We start from the raw sequence: 20,834 nt of genomic DNA, 5'->3' as shown, positions 1-20,834 counted from the left end.
AAAAACCAATGTAGTGATTTTTTTTGTTTTTTTTAAATAGTTTAAGGTAAATTAAATTTACTCGTACTGTAATTTCAATTTCATTCCTGATAATATTTTACCTAATTTTATTACAAGCTCAAAAAAATCATGGAAACTGTAGTTCCTGTCGGATAAATTTTATACATAATGGAATAGTAGATATTTTAATGAAACAATAAAAAAAAATTATATGAAGTATGATTTATTTCATGATGTAATAGCAATAGTTAATTCTACAATATTTAAATTAAAAACCATAAATATTAATATATATTTTTTAAAATTATTTTATAACCTCAATTTCAAAAGCATTTTTAACGAAACACATTAAATTATTTTTTATCCAACCTTAATTTTAATCACAGTTTTAACCAAACATCTATTTTTCCAACTTAACCTCGACTAAAAATACTTTTATAAAATATTTTTTTTAAATTACAACCACAACAACTACTACAATACCAAATACACATTATGAGTAGCACGCAAGTTGGTATCCTCAAACAACCCGACAAGATACGCCTCTGCCGCCTCTTGGAGGGCAGCCACTGCGCTGCTTTGGAACCTCAAATCTGTCTTGAAATCTTGGGCTATTTCCCTCACCAGCCTTTGAAATGGAAGTTTCCTTATCAACAGCTCAATGCTCTTCTGGTACTTCCTGATTTCTCTCAACGCCACTGTTCCTGGCCCGAAACGGTGGGGCTTCTTCACTCCTCCGGTGGCTGGAGCTGCCTTCGTGGCTAGTTGCTTCCTTGGGGCTTTCCCCCAGTGAACTTTCTTGCTGTTTCCCCTCTAATTAATGTTGCTTTTTCATCTTTATTTTTTAAGATATTTTTGTGCAATTTTTTTTTAATTTTTTTTTAACATTTAATTTGTTGTGTAATCTTATCGTTTTATATTAGTTTTTTTTTTTTAAAAAAATATATATTGGTTTTGTAATCACCTTCAATTTATTTTCTTTGAATTTATCCTGATTTCATCATATAGATCACTAGTTTCGCATGCTAATTTTAAAATGGTTTTGTGTGTGTTTGATTTTTCAAGATATTATTTCAATTTATCTGTATTTTTTTTTTTTGTTTTATACAAGTTAACTTTATTTTAAAATAATATTGTTGATTTGTTAGGTCTTGCATAACATTTTTTAGAGCGTGAGTTTATTCAGATAATTTTATTTATATTTATTTTTAAATTATATGTTTTTAAATTATAAATTATTTTTTATTGATTTAAATAAAAAAATTCAGTAAATCTCATACCAGCAAAAAGCATAGAATGGAATAAAACAATTTCAGTTTCTAAGAGAAAATCATAACAAATTATACAGTCTTCATTGGAATTTCTACTGAAACAACTTTTTCATTTAGAAGAAAAGTTCAAGGAAGAAAACAGAAGCTAAACTACTTGAAGTATAGAGCAGACGGATTGGAGGACAGTCAGGATGAGAAGAATAACAGCTCCAGAGACAGAGATTGCTGCCCATGGGGTATTGAAGTAATTTTGCTCTAAATTTGCCTTCCACTTGTTCCATGGCCTTTCGCAGAATGCATTCAGATCTTTAATGAGACCTTTAAAGAGAAAAGTATCTGGCCGCACTCTATTTCCTTTCTGGAGATTGTTAGAGAGTTCTACCACTTCCTCAGAAGATGATAGCCAGTTATCTACAATACGATTTTCAACAAGTATTTCCACATCCTTACTGGCCCCGACAAAGATACCCATCAAGAAGATATAGTCACCAACATAATCATATTTCAGGCGATGGCACTGCTCAAAGGCTTGCATATTCCTGATTATGATTTCTGTTCTGTCTTGTAACTTTAATCGTGGAATTTCTAGTCTCCCTTTATTTCTATCGAATTTTATGTCAAGAAGATTTTTGCTTGAACTCGACACAAACTTGACCCCCGCTTGGTGGAGCTCCTTTACACTGGGTGCGGTTAGAACCTCAAGTTCCTCATTCGGGTTCTGTTTAGTTGGCTGCTGATAAATTGAAAGAAACTCAACCAAATGTTTGACTTCGGAGAAATCTACTCTCCCCAAAATGTCCCCTACTGCCCATGAGTCGAATGCAACTGTAAAGAACGAATGAGTAAGCTCAATCAGTGTATCTTTTGGAGAATTGCCGAATATAGGGGATAGTCCACACAACTCCTCGAGGATGAAGAACGGGAGCTGATTTTCAAGCAAACAGATATCAACCCTTACATCTACACTCTTGTATGGAGGATAGAAAATGCTGTCTCTGCTTCCTCTGAAGTCTGTGTACTTGCACTTCAGCAAATACATAATGACGAAGGCAGCATCCATTAATATCATTTTTATGAAGTATTCGCTACTAAACCCATTGGTCTCCGCATAGCAATGACGCAATCTCGTTTCCTTCTCCTTGATCAATTCAATAAAACCACTTACCTCGCTATGGGCAATGAATTCTTTCAGGTACATTCTTTTTTGGTCTTCCATGGCTTTTAGCTTCTCATTACCATGGTGAATTGGGCCTATGGAGACTACACAAGGCGTGTAGGCTTTGTCGTTCAGCTCGCGTAATCGCTCAGGAACTTTATATATACAACATGTGTCGGAGAAAGGATTTGAGATTTCCAGCTCGTCCTTCACAGATTTGGCTAATTTCTCGATATCAAGCGAAACTTGATGACTCGGCTCATCAGCAGTGCTTGATGTTCCCATCCTGTGACAGAATTGAGATGATAGCAAGTATTAGAACAAAACAACAGAGAAAACACATGCATTTACAAAACTAAAAAAAGATTGCCTTCTCTAGCAACAAATCAACCTTAAATATATATATATATGGGCCCACATAAGTGATATATTAAAATTTCTTTAATTAAAATTATTAATAATGTGCCTTGTCTGTTCCACATAATTTGTATCAAATGATATAAATTAATTATTAAAATAAATAATTATTTTATATTGTTTTATATGAAATTTGCTTAATAAGTTGTATATATATTTGTGAAAAGAATTCTAAGAGTTTGTCGTTAGAAAAAATGATATTTTATCATGACAAAAAAAGTATGATAAAGAAATGTGCAAATAATGTTGATAATTCTTTTCTCTTGAGAAAATTATTTTTCACACAATATTATTTAGAACAAAAAATAACATAATGTCAATCATAAAAAGCCTGTTGGATAGAAACTTACATACCTAAAAGCTCTCGACAACTGACAGTTTTAGTAGAACTTTTGCTCTGCCTCCAGTGTCCAAAGAGATGTACCAAGAAGAATGGTAGACATTATGTTATATACATTCCAAAATGTTTTATTTCTCCAATGGCAGGCAAAGGATCCTCTTAGATAATATTAGCTTTATTCTATAATATTTATGATGTAGCCGGGTTTCTAAAAATATCATGTTATGAGTAATTATATAAGCACTGGGAGGGTTAGAATATAATATATATTCTAAAGCAAATGCATCAAAGGTGGAAGCATAAAGCAATGAGCATAAATCAAGGATCGTAATAGCATAAAGCAATGAGCATAAAGCATAAAGCATACATCAAAGGTGGAAGCATTTTCTACAATGGCTTTAAGACATTACAATTATAATGGAATATTCTATTATAAACCAATCATGTAGAGCTTTTTTGTTGCGGTGAAATAGCGACGCCTCTTTTTCTTTTCTTTTTTTGTTAATTTATTAAAAAAATTGTTAATGTTTTGCCATCAAGAAATACAGCAGGTAAATTTAAGAAGCTATAGCTAGCACAAGTACACACAGAACAATTGAGATAGTAGACCTAAACAACTTGAATGATAGAGCACACAGTTTGTATCACAGTGATCAGCACGAGGAGAATAGCAGCAGCGATTACAGATAATATGGCCCATGGATTACGGAAATAGTTTTGTTTCAAGCTTGCCTTCCATTTGTGCTATACAGATATTTGCCTTCCATTCTACAGTATTTATTCGGATCTTCAACAATTTCAGAAAAGTAGAAATTGTCGAGGAAGATAAGATTTTCTTTGTCAAGATTGTGGAGAACACTTAATGCTGCGTCATTATCACGCAGCCAGTTTTCTATAATTCCTTTCCGAACAAGTATTTCCACGTCCCTGGTGCTATAGAAAAGCAAATTGATCATGGTAATTTAGTTAGTCACGTATTTGTCACTGCAATTGCATTGCTCAAATGCCTGAAGATTTCTGAATAAGATCTGTCTGGTCAGTTACCAGTAATCGTGGAATTTCGAGTCTCCCTCTACTTTTATTGAATTTTACGTCAAATAGATTCCCCAGCTTAAATTTGACTCCAGCTTGACGGAGCTCTGCTGCACTCGGCATGGTTAGAGTTTTGAGTTTCCTTGGCTGAGGAAGCTTTGTTGGCTGCTGACAGATTCTTAGAAAGTCTACAAAATGTTGCACTTCTGAGGAATTGATAACATTTAATATGTCATCTGTCACCCATGAACCCAATGCACCTTTCAAGAACCCATGGGTAAATTCAATCAAGGAATATCCCTTATAAGGCTTGGATAGCTTAAGCAAGTCATTAAGAGAAAAGAATGGAAGCTGATTTTCAAGCAAGATCATGTCAAACCTTATATCATGAATCATCAATGGTCTACTGAAAATACGATCGTTGCTGCTCTGGAAGTCTAGAAAATAGTTTTTCAGCATGGTCATAATGATGAAGGCGGCATCTAGCAGCATCATATTCACAAAAACATCACTACTGAGTTCAATTGCTTCCGCGTAACAATTACGAAGCCTTGTCTCTTCCATCTCAGTAACTCCAATCAAATCCTCCAAGCTTAATTCACTCCACGCAAGAAAATCTTTCAGATACCTTCTTTTGTACTCTTCCATTTCTTTCAATTCTTCCCTGCCATGATGAAGTGGGCCGATAGAGACAACTTGTGGTGTGTACTGTGTAGGCTTTTTCATTTAACACTCGCAACCGCTTAGGGACTCTGTAAATGCAACAGTCATCAAGTGAAGGATGCAAGATCTCCAACTCCTCTCTCATAGTCTTCCCTAACTTGTAAATATCAATCGAAACGTGATCGCCTGTCTTCATCTTCTCGCTTGATGCCCCAACTATCTCCATTCTACGGATCACAATGATTGCTAGTTTTAGCATCGGCAAATCACAAATTACAACACTTTCTAATTTTTCTTTAAATCTTTCATTGAAGAAAAAAGGAACTCAAGTGATATCTCAACCCTACTGAAAAAGATAAGAAGAATCATAGAAAACAGAACTGAAATTACAAGAGATCCCAGTTACTACAAGCTTAAGTTAAGCTAGCATTAGAAATAGCTTTCTGAAGGATCAGGGCATTCTGAAGTCTGTACTTAACACTGCATAATCCAACTAGAAAAATCATTCATGTTTATGCTTTCATTCGAGTGAACTATCCTAGTTCTTGAAAGCCTTTGAACTAAGTCCAAGGACCAATATCACACATCTAAAGCGATCGATTATACTGATGCATTTCAGCCCGATATATCAATCAGAACACAAAATATAGCATAAAACAATCACATAGTTGAATTCCAGGCTATCAAATTCTGGTTCCTGGATAAGAAACACTTAAAACCCAGTAATGGAAATATTGGCATATCAAAACATCAAATCTTTCAAATTCAAACCAGTCGTTTCATCTAAGGAGAAAAATTAGTTGCAGTAGGATACCTCTGTGAGTTGCCGCTTAACATGGGGCGGCTGAGTAGGATGGTGAAGAGACTGTCTTCAAGATTACAGGCCTTGAAAATTCTCTAGCTTCTGCGGAGAGGGAGAGACTGCATAGTTAAGAAACCAAAGAAATATTGTTCTGAAATCAACGGTTGCTCCGCCATGCAACGGGTGCTTTTTCCCCGCGTTGTGGAGATTTCTTGGACTTACTTGCCTGGGCAGCCCAGCCCATTAATGAGTTTTGCCAAAGCCTATCTATCACCCCAAACCCAAGGCCCATGATTATGCAATGAAAACTCTAGACCTTGGATGACCAGATTTTTCAAATCAATCTTTAAATTAAAGATAAAAAATTACAATTAATCATAAGCATTAAAGAAATCCCATTTATATCTGACACCCCCCCCCCTATATATTTGGATTAAGATTTAAAATTTTAACTAGATAAACTCTTTAACTAATTTAATTTTAAACTCAATTTGAATTAGAATTAAGATCACCGAAGATAAAGCTAGACCTTGGATGACCAGATTTTTAAATCAACCTTTAAATTCTAGGTAGAAAATCACAGTTAATCATAAGCATTAAAGAAAGTATGCATAAGAAGAAAATCCCTTTTATATCTGACCCCCCAACAGGAATCAAAATGGATCAAACTCAATGGAGTCCCCTTCCTGAGATAGAACACTTGACTGCGTTCGCAGAGGGGCAAAGGTGAAGGATCTGAACATAACAATATCTCTGAGCATGTCTATTAATCAACATATTAACAGGTTGCAACCTTGACCCCAAATTAGCTAATCCATTGATTATAACTACTGTATCTGATAAGATTAAAATTCAAAGTAGCCAACGCAGTTTCCCATTAAATCCTGAAAAGATTTACAATGAAGCAAGCCCAAAATGCTCAATCTGCTAAAAGAAAGGGATCTCAGCAGATATTGCTGATCCAACTTCACTAAGCCCTCTCTCCTCTAATCCTACGGGCTAGCTGGATATCTTTAGGCATAATGGTGACCCTCTTAGCATGAATAGCACACAAGTTTGTATCCTCAAACAACCCAACAAGGTATGCCTCTGCTGCCTCTTGAAGGGCTGCTACGGCACTGCTTTGGAACCTCAAGTCTGTCTTGAAATCTTGGGCAATTTCCCTCACCAGCCTTTGAAATGGCAGTTTCCTTATCAACAGCTCAGTGCTCTTCTGGTACTTCCTGATCTCTCTCAACGCCACCGTTCCTGGCCTGAAACGGTGGGGCTTCTTCACTCCTCCGGTGGCTGGAGCTGACTTCCTGGCTGCCTTCGTGGCTAGCTGCTTCCTTGGGGCTTTTCCTCCGGTGGATTTTCTTGCTGTTTGCTTTGTACGAGCCATTGAACTAGGTAAGTTGGGAAAATGGGGTTTCGGGTTTATGTTAGGGAAACGAGGGAAAGTTAGAGTTTTGAGTGTTTGCGGTGGGTAGAGATAGGAGGTTCTGACGATTTTTATAAGGCAAGGGGAGAGGTGATGGAGGAAGGAAGGAGACAGTGGAATGGGATTTGAGCCGTTGATCGGGAAGCCAAAGGACGGTTGTGATGGAGATCCGAGCGCACGTTAAGCGGCCAATAGGATTGCTTATTTTAGGCGGGCTCGTTTTTCATCTTTTGGAGCTCCTTACCTTTTCTCTTTGGGGAGACTTTGTGGACCGTGGATTTTGAAGGGATCCGCGATCGTGAATATTTAGAGAAGCGTGGTGAGGATCGCCATCTGCGTGCTCTGTCGAGTGACCAATAAAAATGCTTAATTTGCTTCCTTTTTGGAGATTTTGGGAGATTAAATATGGACCGTTGATTTGCTATTGAACTTACCTGGATGTCGTCATGAATTAATCTATATGATAAACTATAATTATTAAACCGTTATGATAAAAAAAAACATAGGTTAGCGTGTTGATTTGAGAATTTTGAGATTTAGAGCTTTTTTCTTGATCAAAATTTTAATTAATTTTAATTTAATTAGACAAGATATTAATTTGATTGATTTTATCATATTTTTAGTGATCTAATTAAACCAATAAAACTTGATTAAACTAATAAAAAAATAAATCATTTTTTGTTAAAATAATAATGGTTTTTTTATAAAAAAAATTCTTAATGATAACCTATCCAAGTTTGGTCACATTAATTGTTGAGTGTTTGGTTGAGTAAATAATTTTTATAGTTCAAACTAAAACTCATTTAATCAACCCATGAAATTAGGTTTAAAGCTATCGTACTAATATCAAAATCAAAATGAATGTGACATGTATAACCAAAAAGAAACATGACTTAAATTTTATTGTCCAAGTAATCTTCCACTCAACTGTACTACCTCATTCTGAAATTTCTAATCAAAGCCTATATATATATGTAAATGAAATCAAAGGAAATTCTTGACTTGTATATTTTCTTTATACACAGAAATCACCGAGGAAATGTCAAGGAAGAAGCACAACGAAAAATAATATTATACCCAATTGTTTGGAGGTGAAAAATCGTGGAACCGAAATGACGCTTCTCCGGCGGTGTCTCGATCAAGCCTAAATTCAGCCTCGTTCACTGCATCATTCGGAACATCAGCTGGCAGAGGCAGTATTTGATTCTGACTGAGTTGGTGTGCCAACTGAATTTCAGGTGGGAATGCAAGAAGAGGAGGGGAGACGGACTTAAACCTAGCACTGCCTGCACTTGGTAATGGCAATGTTCTGTCCCACAAGAAAACATGAATGAGAATAGGCACCTTGGCATGGCGGTGCAAGGAAAGTTTCTGGCTTAGCGAGACAGTGTCAAAACACCGGACTGCTCCTGTTGACGAAACCATCCAGGGAAGGACTTTCTCGTTTGACACTCTTGAAACAACTAGTAATCTTGATGCACTTTTTGCTTCTTTGTATAGATTGCTGAGCCCTGACCTTGTCGAGGGTGCACTTTCATCACCATCCATAACGGAGGAAATGAAGATAAAGCCCTGTCGATACAGAGCGAAAGCTAAGCAAACTGTTCAAAACTACATATTACTCGTCGAAAAAGACAGCAATTGTGACTGGTGGCCTGGAGAGTTAGGTGGAATACCTCTTCTGTGCGGCTAATGGCAAATCCGAGCTTTGTATCATCTTCTTGTATTTTGACCTCAATTGCAAATTCTCCACATAAAGGTGCATACCAGAGACGGACTGCTCTAACTACACCGATATCAACCCCATGATAATCCTCAAAACCATACAAGCTTACATGAGCAAGATTGGACAAATCAGACAATGAACCAGCATTCACAGTTGAAGAAGCTGTCTCTCCAGATATCTGTCCAAAATATATGAGAAGCAAACATTTCATTATTTTGAGCCAAGAGTAGATAGCCAGAATCGTAGAAAGTAGCCGTGTTTTCTTTCTTGTAACATAGAAGATACAGTCAGTAAGTATTATTGCCGACAGTTTAAGGACCAAGTTTTAATGATGAATCAAAGGATCTCTATGATAACACTGCTGAAGTAGAAATAGGTTTTCCATGGAATTTGAACTGAAAATTAGTTAGCATATGCATCTGAAAAACTACAAGTACGTAAACTAATCCAACTTTCTTGAGGCTAGAGTGGTTACCTTGGTAAGCAGGGATTCAGTTTGAATGTTCATGAAAACAATTGGAACCCCAGCGGCCTGAGATGCGTGCAGCCACGCATTTGCCCTGGCAAGAGTGTCCTCCAAGTCATTGTACCGAGAAGCAACTGGATCTGAAGCTTTTGGAAGGAGGAGTAAAGAAAGAAAGCTGCTTGAATTGGGAACATCTAGCAACTCCTGCATCCTCTTTTCCCACGGATATCCCACATATCCATCTTGAAGCTTAGCCCTCTGTAATGCACTAACAATTCTGGAGCTTCTTGAAGCTGCAAAATGCAACTAATCATTTCACATAGATAGAAACAGTAGCAGAACATAAAAGACAAGTTGCAAATTAAGTTCTAGTTCACCAAACCAAAACGTGCAAAAGATTTAATATTGTTGTTGACCAGAGATTCATTTGCCTGGATCTATCAGCTATCTACTGTAAAATGGATTCGAAATGTACACCGATGTTTTAAGCATTCCATCGCATTTTCTTGACACTTTTGAAGCTGAATTAATTGCTCATTAAAAGCTGCAGGAAACTGCAACCAATAACAAGTTTCTACGATAATGGCTCAAGAATGATCCCAAGCTAAAGTCATGTAAGAGACTAGAACTTCAAGTGGCTGTGACAGGTGACATGCACATTAAGATTTTGACAACGTTAAATTATTCAAACCATTGATTGGGATTTGCACATACTACATTGTGAGACAGGATTGAAGGAATGCAGTTATGTTCGGTTAGTGAAGACATGGAAATATATAAGAAAGTCATAGGACACAGAGAGCCAAGGTCAGACAGTGAAAACGCCAGTTGTTTTAAGCATTATTAAGGGATCTTTTAGCTCCAGCTAAAGGTTGGAAAATGGTGACATATCACAGTTACTTTCAATCAGAACTTGGGGCTCAAAGAGGGCATTGCACATCAAATAGAGCAAAAACCAACACGAGATACACAGAAGATGGCATTCTTCATCCAATATTGTGATTTTAAAACTTAAAACTAAATTTCCCATTTGCCACACCTCACATTCAAGCATGATCCATGACAGTCAAACTAATGCAAGCCAATTACAGCCCTAGTCCATGTTACAAGTGCAGAACACTGTTCTCTGTTATTGAAGCATCAAAATCCTAGTCCCCAGAAAAGGAAAATTGTAAATAAGATCAGATACAAACTGATTCAAACTAACAAGCTAAATAACTTTAAAATGTGAAATGCCTATAGACTGAATCTAATATTCATCAAACAATGGTATGGATGCAATCAGTTGTAGTGGAGGAATTCTTCTTGGCAGTCAGTGTTTTTTGTAGAATCTGAACTCTACAAAGTCCAAAACCATAGCCACTAGCCCATGTGTAAACACCAAGCCTCTATTTTGAAAGGTTGAAATATGATCAATCAAATATGATGTGATAAAAACAGGTGACCTAACAAATGCAACTAAAAAAAAAAAAAGCAAAGCCGGGCCAACACCATTTAAGTCAATTTGCACAAAAACAAATGTCACCATGTCATGTTCACCATCCCAAATTAGAGACAACAGTGGATGAAAGGATTGCTGCATTGATATGAGAAGCACATTCTTGAGAATGACAAGACAGAAAAGGGGAAAATTCATGAAGCCAAGTGGGTCAAGAAGATAACTCTGTACATGAAATCCACTGTCTTTTTGTGAACATCTAGAAAACAATTAAAAGTAATGATTGTCTCAAAAGAAAAAACTATTAGGAGAAAATTATGTGACCCATTAGTCAATGCCCACCAAATTCTGCCCCACTTGGTACATTTCACACATTCTATAGAGTACAAAAAGTTTAAGGCTACTTGATATTTCTAAATTCTCTTCCTAACACCCTCTTAAGCTTGATTATAATACTTCTAGTATTCTAGCTTTTTCGACAATAAAGAGTATTTTCGGATGAGTTTAGGCAAGAGTTAATGAAACTTAATTAACCCTGGAAGCTTCGAATGAACATAAAAATCAGGAAATTAACCCTCGCCCCGCATGCTTGTCTTAAAAAAGACATGGTACTCGTAAAAAAGTCAAAGTCAACACAAAACACAGAACACAAACTCGAAAACATCAAACTTTTCAAAGATACAAACTAAAGAAATCACCTTGTAATTCAAAGCACTCGGCTTCAGACCGATCTGTGAACCCGACAGAATAATTCGGATCCGCAATAGACCTCAAAACATACTTGTTCTTGTAACCCGACTCGGGCACAACACAGGCATGCAACTCAGCAAACTCATCTCCACCACGTCTAACTCGAACGACAATCGAAGTCTCTTTGTTTTTGAACGAGTTATGAAGTATCTTTTGAACCCCACTTTTTCCATTCTTGAATGGAGCGCTATATCTTGTCAACCCGCCAGACCCGGATGAAGATGACGACGACGACCCGGATCCGATAAGAATTTCTTCTACTATATCTCCTGTTTGAAGCATGTCTACCTTCCATTCGTCAGCTTTTGAAGTCCCTTTTAGACATTCTATTGAGAGAACAAGAATTGATTTTGAGTCCCTGCCTGGTGTTTCTGGTGGCGAGTTTCGGTCCATGGTCATTTTTCGGGTCAGCTTACGATTTTCTTGAGAGGGAAGCTTACTGGTTTGGTGATTATAGGGTGATCGTTGCTTGGTTGATTAAGAAGAGTTAATCTTGTAACTAAACAAGGACACGAATCATGTATAGATTCCGGATTCTAGCTCCAGAATCTAGAAGAGAAAGGGGGAGGGGGAGAGAGAGAGACGTGGGGGGATTTAATATTGTTGTTAGAAATGATGTGGAGAGGGGGCGGTGGGGTTTATGAGTTGATTATATAGTGATGGTATTGTATAATATTAGATTTTTTTCGAGGGCTGTTTTGTGAATTTGTGTGTGTAATAGGGAGGATGGCCAAGTCAAAATATTCCCTTCTTTTTTTTGTTTGATTTATTGTTATAAAACACGGCTCCATTCACAACCCAGGATACAGATTATATGAATTAATTTAAAATATTATCATTTTTATTTTTATTTTTTTAAGTAGAACAACAACATTTAATAACACTGGTTTGGTTAAGCAAGAAACTAAATTTCAAAGAGTTTATGGTTATTTGCTTAAAACGGTGCGCACTAGAAATATTGATGTGTAGTGCATCATCGCTACAACGTAACAGGAGTCTCGAATCTTGATCGTTGCCATTTCAAGTCACCATCTCTGAAGCTTGATTCAAGAGGGAAGTCTTTTGTCTCTTGTGTTCGAATTCAATGGAGGATATGGGGAAAAAATGGTGAATCAGTAGAAGTAAATGATCTGTCTGATATTATATTTCGAGGGGATATTGATGTAGTGGTATATATAAAAATTGGTCGAAGAATATGCGATTGCTGGAGAAATTATTTTTACTCCAGGAGAATGGAGATTGGCAAATTTGGATTAGCCAACTTGATTACCATGTTTTGTGTGTTGAATAAGTTTTATTTAATTTCATGTATTATTCCAATTACTTCTAAAGAAATTTCATGTATCGGAAAAAGTTTAAGATTTTTTTAAAATCAAAACAAGATTTTAATTGTATCAAGCAGGTTACAAGTCAATATATTAAGTTAATCTCACATCGATTTTCTTAAACTTAATTTAAGTTAGGGGCCAAGTAGATCAAGTTCCAGATAGATATATCGAGCTGAATTGTTTTTATAATTATGTTACCAATAATTAGACTTTCAAAAAGCTTCTTTAGCTTTTCAAAATTTTTTCCACTTTAAAAAATATTAAATTAAAATTTTTTAAAGTGATTTTTTATAGTTTTAATATATTAATGTTTAAAATATAAAAAAAACTTAATAATATTATTTTAATATATTTTTTATTAAAAAATAATTTTAAAAATCACTCATCCTATTATTAAACACATGAAAGTGGCAAGTATAAAAGTAATTTTAAGAGAAAAAAAATGCAAATTATTTAATAACATCTTGGTTAAGAGTTGGTTTAGTATATAGTAGCATTTATTTTTTTTAATATTTTTATTTAAAAATATATTAAGATATTATTTTTTATTTTTAAATTTTATTTTTAATATAAATTTATTAAAATAATTCATAATATAAAAAAAAATTCAATTCTTTTTTCCCATAAATTTCTTGCCTGGGAAGTACATACATTAGGCGAGCATGAGCTGTTAGTCAATTATAGATAAGGTGGTCATTGATCACTATTCACTGGTCAAGGCTTTTTATATTCCTGGTTACATCGTGCCAGCTATGGGAATAGAAGTGATGGAAATTAATTGATTGATGCCCCCGCCTACAAAATATTACTCCGACAGGGCCTGTTGTTATTTTTAAAAAATATATCACAATAATATTTTTTTAATATTTAAAAATTATTTTTAAAAACAGTACATTAAAATAATTTGAAAATAATAAAAAAAAATTAAATTTTTTTCAAAAATATTTTTAAAACTTAAAAATAAAACATTCCTAAGAAATTGAAAAAGATAGCCCTAAGCATGATAAGTCGGTAGTTTTTTTTACCCTCGTTGATGGTAATAATAGATGGAAGATAAGCTACACAATTATATTTCATGTATAAGAAACAAAATATAGTTTTAAAATTTTTTATTTGGGTTACTTGGATTTTTTTTATATATTAACATAAATGTTTGGGTTAATTTGTTTATACATTGACTAATCTCACGAGTCCTGAAATTAATAATCATGTAAACCTTCAATAACCCTAAAAAAATATAAATTCATGATCATTAAAGAGTAAACTCAAGCTCTTGAGCTAACTAAAATTTTTAACTGGATTAATTATATTTTTTTTATTATTAATTAAGTCATTAAATTAATAGATTAAATTGAGTTTGAATTTAATAGATTAAACTAGTTTAATCTTTAATAGATGAAACTGAGTTGGAGTTAAATGACAATGCCCTGGATGGTGATTAATATACTACTAATATATTTATATTTTGATATTATATGTGTATTATATCATATGTCCCATTTTAATATAGCTAATGTAATCTCAAAATAATGCTTACATTTTGAATATGCAGGCAAGGAATCTAGTGGCATGGGGCAACAACTGAGAATAGATTTTGAATATGCAGGCAAGGAATCAAGAAAAAAGTTAATAAATTTATAATTAAGTTTAATAGACTAAATTAATAATTAATAATTAACTTTTTTATTTTTTTATTAAAATAATATATTTTGAATTAAAAAAAGTCATGTGTGTTTTTAACTCAAACGAATCAAATTTTTTATATATATAATTTTTGTTAATACGAACCAATCCAAGCCCCTGATTAGCTTAGATTTCAGGTAGACCAGCTGGCCAGTACGGTTTTCGAAAGAATGCTTTTAATGAGAGGGGAGAAAAAAGAAGCAGGCAAATAAATAATAATTCTTAGGTTCCCATGTAAGTGGGCTCCACGAAAGCAAGACGTCACTATGCACAGAAGTTTTATTGGACATCGAATAGAAGGTGCTTAGAATATAATTGGCTAAATTGTAAGATTCAATACACGCGCTCTTTTGGAGACTGAGGCTACGAACCAATCACATATAAGAGAGAATTACTTTCCTTATATAATAACTAATTTGCTAGCTTGCAAGCGACAATCACGCGCAGTGTGACGTCGGCAAGAAAAAGCTGATGACTTAGGTTAATGCGGTTAAAATTGTTTTTTTAAAAATATTTTTGTAAGGATATTAAATTCATATTTTTAAAATATATTGTAATAATTTTAATATTATATTATTAAAATTATCTAAAAGGATGTAAAAATATCTAATAATTTTTTTTGATTGAAAACACTTTAAACTAAATTAAAAAAAAATAACTAAAAACACAATACTAAACAATGTCTTCATCAATAATAAAATAAATTTAGAAAAAATTTCTATCCTTAAAAAAAAAAAAAAATATGAGAATAGATATTTTTTATTTTAATTATTTCTATATTTTTTTTTATCACAATAACTAAATAATATTTAAAAATTATTTTACATATGGGCAATATTGTTTTTTTTTGCGATCCAACAATGATTTTGAAAACTTTTGAATTTTTTTACTTTCAATTATTTTGTATTTTTTTATATTTTTTTAATATGTTAATATTAAAAAATAAATTAAAAAAATAAAAACAATATATTATTTTAATATATTTTAAAATAAAAAATAATTTAAAAAACAAACTCTATTACAATTTCAAATGTGTTTTATGACTTGTATCAAATTTTCTTTCTGGATCTTGTCAAGATGATGCATTTTCTCCTCACTTTACAAGCAAAAACATCTAAATGTATGATAATTAAAGTTATAAAGTCCTGTATAATTGACTATTTAGGGGCTGATTAGAATTAAAATGCAACCATGTTTTATGATTTTTTTTATTTTTTTAATTATATTTTTATATTTTCAAGTTGTTTTAACATACTAATATTAAAAATAAAATTTTAAAAAAAATTATTTTAATATATTTCTAAATGTTTTATTTTAAATAAATATTATCACACTTCAAACATTTCAATTTATTTCTTAAAATTCACAAAGCATGAGCATCAATGGGATCATACAAGAGGCAAATGGTCCCTTGGTAAAAGTTTTGACTATACTTCCAAGGTGGAAAAGAAAATGAATTTTGTTCAAGAACTTTCTATCATAACCATTCATTATAGCTGACTAGTATGATAGGAAATAAATTCATATTTTTTTCACCACCTTATTATATTTTCCAACCAACTTGGTACGTATTTTTATATAAGACAACAGATATTATGTGGTTTAAAACTTTATTAATAAAAGATAGTAGGTTTTATTACTAGTTTCTTAAGATTCCAAAGAAAAAAAAATGTTATTTATACACTCTGCCTCTCTCTCTCGTCATTTTATTTATTAATTAAGATATTCAAGCTCTCCTCAAGCATGGCGAGGTGTGCAACCTTCAGCATGCTCTTGGAAGACATGTCCATATCCATAGAACAGAAGGTTATGCATCCACCTTCACCGTGGAGATCCATAACTATTTTTTTCTTGTAATTTCAATTTCGAATTCTGTGTTTATTAATAGAGTGATTATTAAAAATTTAAATAATTGTTAATTTTAAAATCTATGAAATTAATTGAGATACATACAAGCTAGCTCAGATATCCATTTTATTTCAAAAAATAAAAATAATCCATCATTGTCTATAGTTTCCATCTATTATATATATATATATATAATAATAATAAAAAAAAAGAACATCACTGAATTGCCAAAATTAGGGTGGGTGCCTTGTTGCTTTGTTTTTTCCACTTCATAATTCAAATATTTTGCTAGAGAAAAATAAAATAAATCACATTAACTATCAATCAAAAGAAAAGGAAATTAATTATTAGCATGAAATAATTAATTACAGAAACAGAGAAACTTTTTCTTGATGTCTATCTTAATCTTGGAGTTTAGTTATGGAAATCCCCATGTTGCTTACAGCACATCTATAGTTTTAGTAAATTAGGGGATGATACTGACGTTGGTATTTAAAAATGGCTTCACAAACTATTTTTGAAGCAGACCGCTGTTGACATGGTATAATCCCTTATCATAATTAACACTAATTTCTAGTATTAGTATTAATTAGTATGTGTGTGTGTGTGTGTGTATAAATATTAGCAACTTGGCTATTCAGTTCTATACATGAACTAGCCTGTCTGTCGTATATCTAGCTGTAAATGAGTTTGAAAGACGAGGCAATTTCACTCTTGTTTCCAGCCTTGCTTCACTGCATTTTCTCCATGAATCAACCACCCAAAAACCTACAAAAAAGTAGCAGCAGCAATAAGGGAATGGAACAAAATCTAAATATGTTTTCTTGCAAGGCTTTAATCAGTCAAAACATATGGATTGACATATTTTTTGAATTCAAATTTATAGTTCTTATTGCAAGACCAGTAAATTGATTCATGGAGTTTTGAGATGTTAATTCTTGCAAGAAATGAATGGTCAGGCATTATGAGGTGGAACACTGCAAAGTCCCTCAATTTCAAGCCTTTTTTACATGGTTCTGGTTGCTTTCTTGAGATATGGAACTTCAGACATTCTGAGATGTGGAACATCATGCCGACTTCTGCCTGTTACAGTAGCGTGATTGATACTATAGCAGGGGTGCATTACTTACTAGAGCCATCTCTTCTTTGGAGTTGTCTCCTTGGATGAACTTTGAGTCTGCCTTCTTATCTTCCTGCCGTCTCCTCCAGCTAACATTTGCTTTGGCTTTGAAGGAGAAAGACCAGAAGATTCTTGGTTTCTTGATGTTTCTTTAGGAGGACTTTCTGCTCTAGACTTTGCATGAAGTTCTCTACCTTTCCTTTTAATCTTCCTGATGTCCTCTCCAGCTGACAACTGCTCTGGTCTCGAAGAAGAGTTTCCAATGGATCTTCGCTTTGTTGGTATTTCTGTCTGAAGCCTTTCTGATCTAGACTTTGCCTTTGGTTCCGTTAACCCTACCGAAAACCTTGAAGCCTTCGCTTGAGCTGGTTTCTGGGTTGTTGTCAAAGTGAGGACATCACTCTGAGCAGGAGTCTCCTGAATTTTAACAACAGGAGGTTTTTTCAGTCTATACTTCGTAGGAGAGAAGTCTGAACTGGAAAAGCAAGGCTATTGATACTATTCTGCGCTAAGGGTCACCTGAACCGTAAAAGGAGGAGGTTGTGGTTGGTTTGAAGGAGAGGAATCTGAATCAGAAGAGGAAGAACTGTCCAGGTCATAGAGTATGTTATCCACCATGACAGGAAGTTCCCAATTGTCTGAGATAGATAACGAAAGGGATGGTCTCCGAAGTCTCGGAGAAAGCTCCGCCTGTAAAAAGTTATATGAGTTCTGGCAATTGTCTAGAACTCTTCCCTAACTACCAAATAAATAATCCTGCTAACACTGAATCCTCACCTTTTCTTCTAAGACCACCATGTTCCTCTCAAGTCTTTTGATCATTGTGTTCTTCCTGCATATAATGTCTTCCAATTCGGCAAATCTCTATTATCATGGGGGGAAAAAAGATGTGTTCAAATAAATCAGACCTAGATATGGTGAGAAGAAAAGGGCTAATGCAACATACTTATTGAAGTAATAATACCTTTGAACCTGCAAATGATTGAAGATCGGTGCTCAGCTCCTTTATGGTGGCATCCTTTTGTTCACACTCTTTCTTCAGATTGAACATGTCTTGGTCTATTGCAAAGGTGTTCATCTATTATAGAGACAGAACATGAGTTCAAAGGTGATAAGGAAAGCAGCATATCACGTTATCCTCCTTGATTGTAGGAAATAATTTAGCAGAAAAGTTAGGTGATTGTTTCTATAGTTAGTTTCCTACTATAATTATATCTGTACATTCCTATATAAATAAACCTCTCCACCACAGAAGGAAGTGTGACTTTACAATTCCTGTTAAAAGGAATGCAAACTTCATATATCGGTGAGTTGTTAACTCCAACAGCAATCCGGCCGTGGGTGTCTCCCAATATATTTAATAGCATTTGACTATAAGAAAACAAATTTATGACTGTTGTGGAGAAACTGAGCAACTGAGCCTTTTTCCATCGTATGATTCATGTTGTGGAGAATCATGACTGTCCTTCATGATATTGAATCTTTGGAAAACAAATTTATGAGGCTATTATAGATGAAAAATCTTGAAAATGTAATTACTGGGCCAGAATCATCCATTACCTGTATTTCTTCTGCAGAACCAGTTGAACCCCAATCTGAAAAATCTGACATTTTCTGCTCTTCTGGTTCCTCCTCATTTCCGAAAGGGATTTTGCAATGCAGCACCTCATCCCCTCTAGGCATTCTCACAGCAGAGTTCCCCTGGTAGAAAATGTGGAAAATTTTAGTGTTTAGATGCTAGAAACTGATCATGGTCTGAATATCACCCCTGAAGCTCCAAGTAGGCAAAAAAGTTACTGTATCTAACATAAAATGATTCTCACCACCAAACCAGCTACATGTTCTTGGTGTTCATCACATTGCCAGGAACCACCGTCAACAAATTCAATTCTGTCGCAGCCAAAAGCATCGTTTGCTTTAGTTTCTTCCTGATTATTAATGTCATCCATCTGATCACACAGATTATCAAGCTTTTGCTCCGTGCTTGATAGAACCTCATCCTGAAATTATTCAAATTCAGAAATGATCAGACCATTAAATTCCGAAGAATTTTTTTTGATGATATATCTTTGTCTTAAATATCACAGTGCAAGATGGAAGAAACAAAAGGATCAATCATTAAGATTAAACGCTCAAGAATAAATTCATGAATAATTAATCATTAAGTACAGTCTAATTAATAAAGCAAGCCAATGATGAGATTTCTGACCCTTAGCTCCACAGACTTTTTGAGCTGATTGATGAGCCTATTCTTTCTAGACTCAGCAACAGCAAGACCAAGAGCAGCAACAATGAGAAACCTTTGAATTGGACTAAACAGCTCTGAACCCACATTTTCTTCCAGGTTAAAGCCAATGCCAATGGCTATATCCGAGCTGGCATCCCCTTCATTCACAAGCTGTTCTTGTGGGTCCACCCATGGCAACCGCCGAGGTGATGGAACAGCTTGGCTTGGCTTGAACTGGCTCGAGAGCCGGGGCGAGGTGGGAGCAGAAACCGGAGAAAATAGGGAAAGAGAGACTAGAGGTGGAGGAGCACCGCCCCTAGCTGAGAAGCCTATCTTGTAATGATCAGCCATGAAGAAAACTTGAATATAGCAGAATTTTGTTTCTTCAAAACGTTGGCAATCACAATTGTTTGTCTTTAATAGCTTAAGTTCTCACTGGATTAGTTATTTACCTGTGGTGCTAAATGAAACACTCACCAAAAATATACATTCAGTGCGGGATTAAAGAAGCTGAAACCATAAGCAAGCAACGACCATATGGGCTCACGAAGCCATAGCCATGTAGAGAAGCACAGCAGCTCAAGTATGGCTACGAGAGGTGAGATATATGCAGTTAGGCACGTCAGGACTTTGCATGCATTGTTTCCTTTTGATATTAGAACAGGTTGGAGGGGTCAGATTGAGGCAAAAGTAGCTATAACCACATTACTAAGAGAGGAAATATGGTTATGATTTTGTGGCTGACAAACTATGGAGGTTTCTTGAATGGATGGTCCAGGGATCATGTATATTTTAGCTCTAACTAAGTTTTTGTAGGAAATACGGTTGCCTCGCATTACATTCCAAATATAGAGCAAAAGGCACTACATGGCATCATGCCTTAAATATGATATATTTAAGTAATTGTTTTTTAAAATTTTATTTTTAAAAAATATATTAAAATAATATTTTTTTAAAAAAAATTACTACAAGTATATCAAAACAATATAAAAACATAAAAAAAAAATTTAAATAAAAAAAAAAATTTAAAATTTTTTAAAATGCTATTTGAAATGTAATTTTAAACATCATTTAAGTTAGATCGAATGAAAAGTATTACAGGTTTTTTTGGTTATTATTCATTTGAATTACTTATTTTTCCTTTTAA

General features: G+C 34.2%; 4 protein-coding genes and 1 pseudogene across 4 annotated transcripts; all 5 read right to left on the bottom strand.

Moving 5' to 3' along the window:
* Positions 1-474: 474 nt before the first annotated feature.
* Positions 475-2,712, bottom strand: LOC118028854 (uncharacterized). The gene is made up of 2 exons (XM_035032582.1): positions 1,426-2,712; positions 475-813 (listed from the first exon to the last, which is right to left on the bottom strand). Exons 1-2 carry the CDS (start codon positions 2,710-2,712, stop codon positions 475-477), a joined length of 1,626 nt encoding a protein of 541 aa, XP_034888473.1.
* Positions 2,713-3,548: 836 nt separating this feature from the next.
* Positions 3,549-6,379, bottom strand: LOC118028610 (UPF0481 protein At3g47200-like; annotated as a pseudogene).
* Positions 6,380-6,526: 147 nt separating this feature from the next.
* On the bottom strand, positions 6,527-7,170 carry LOC118028635 (histone H3.2). The gene has a single exon (XM_035032313.2). It carries the CDS (start codon positions 7,060-7,062, stop codon positions 6,652-6,654), a length of 411 nt encoding a protein of 136 aa, XP_034888204.1. The 5' UTR covers positions 7,063-7,170; the 3' UTR covers positions 6,527-6,651.
* An 802-nt stretch (positions 7,171-7,972) lies between these two features.
* LOC118028641 (uncharacterized) lies at positions 7,973-12,097 on the bottom strand. The gene is made up of 4 exons (XM_035032323.2): positions 11,430-12,097; positions 9,303-9,586; positions 8,778-9,005; positions 7,973-8,673 (listed from the first exon to the last, which is right to left on the bottom strand). Exons 1-4 carry the CDS (start codon positions 11,878-11,880, stop codon positions 8,173-8,175), a joined length of 1,464 nt encoding a protein of 487 aa, XP_034888214.1. The 5' UTR covers positions 11,881-12,097; the 3' UTR covers positions 7,973-8,172.
* Positions 12,098-17,458: 5,361 nt separating this feature from the next.
* Positions 17,459-20,038, bottom strand: LOC118028863 (uncharacterized). The gene is made up of 8 exons (XM_035032594.2): positions 19,670-20,038; positions 19,284-19,460; positions 19,021-19,161; positions 18,425-18,538; positions 18,238-18,324; positions 17,980-18,150; positions 17,795-17,877; positions 17,459-17,650 (listed from the first exon to the last, which is right to left on the bottom strand). Exons 1-8 carry the CDS (start codon positions 20,036-20,038, stop codon positions 17,470-17,472), a joined length of 1,323 nt encoding a protein of 440 aa, XP_034888485.1. The 3' UTR covers positions 17,459-17,469.
* Positions 20,039-20,834: the final 796 nt, after the last annotated feature.

The sequence above is a fragment of the Populus alba genome, chromosome 3 (genome assembly GCF_005239225.2).
Source record: "Populus alba chromosome 3, ASM523922v2, whole genome shotgun sequence".
NCBI lineage: Eukaryota > Viridiplantae > Streptophyta > Magnoliopsida > Malpighiales > Salicaceae > Populus > Populus alba.
The sequence above is the reverse complement of the archived record's forward strand: the minus strand, read 5'-3'. Positions and strand labels throughout refer to the sequence as shown.

Coding starts and splice junctions, on each gene's coding strand:
- LOC118028854 (XM_035032582.1), bottom strand. CDS start 2,712: ATGGGAACATCAAGCACTGCTGATGAGCCGAGTCATCAAGTTTCGCTT. Junction 814..1,425: donor CCGTCTGCTCTATACTTCAA/GTAGTTTAGCTT, acceptor AACATTAATTAG/AGGGGAAACAGCAAGAAAGT.
- LOC118028635 (XM_035032313.2), bottom strand. CDS start 7,062: ATGGCTCGTACAAAGCAAACAGCAAGAAAATCCACCGGAGGAAAAGCC.
- LOC118028641 (XM_035032323.2), bottom strand. CDS start 11,880: ATGACCATGGACCGAAACTCGCCACCAGAAACACCAGGCAGGGACTCA. Junction 9,006..9,302: donor CTGAATCCCTGCTTACCAAG/GTAACCACTCTA, acceptor TATTTTGGACAG/ATATCTGGAGAGACAGCTTC. Junction 8,674..8,777: donor CCATTAGCCGCACAGAAGAG/GTATTCCACCTA, acceptor CTGTATCGACAG/GGCTTTATCTTCATTTCCTC.
- LOC118028863 (XM_035032594.2), bottom strand. CDS start 20,038: ATGGCTGATCATTACAAGATAGGCTTCTCAGCTAGGGGCGGTGCTCCT. Junction 19,461..19,669: donor AAAAGTCTGTGGAGCTAAGG/GTCAGAAATCTC, acceptor GAATAATTTCAG/GATGAGGTTCTATCAAGCAC. Junction 18,539..19,020: donor GTTCTGCAGAAGAAATACAG/GTAATGGATGAT, acceptor TCTCTATAATAG/ATGAACACCTTTGCAATAGA.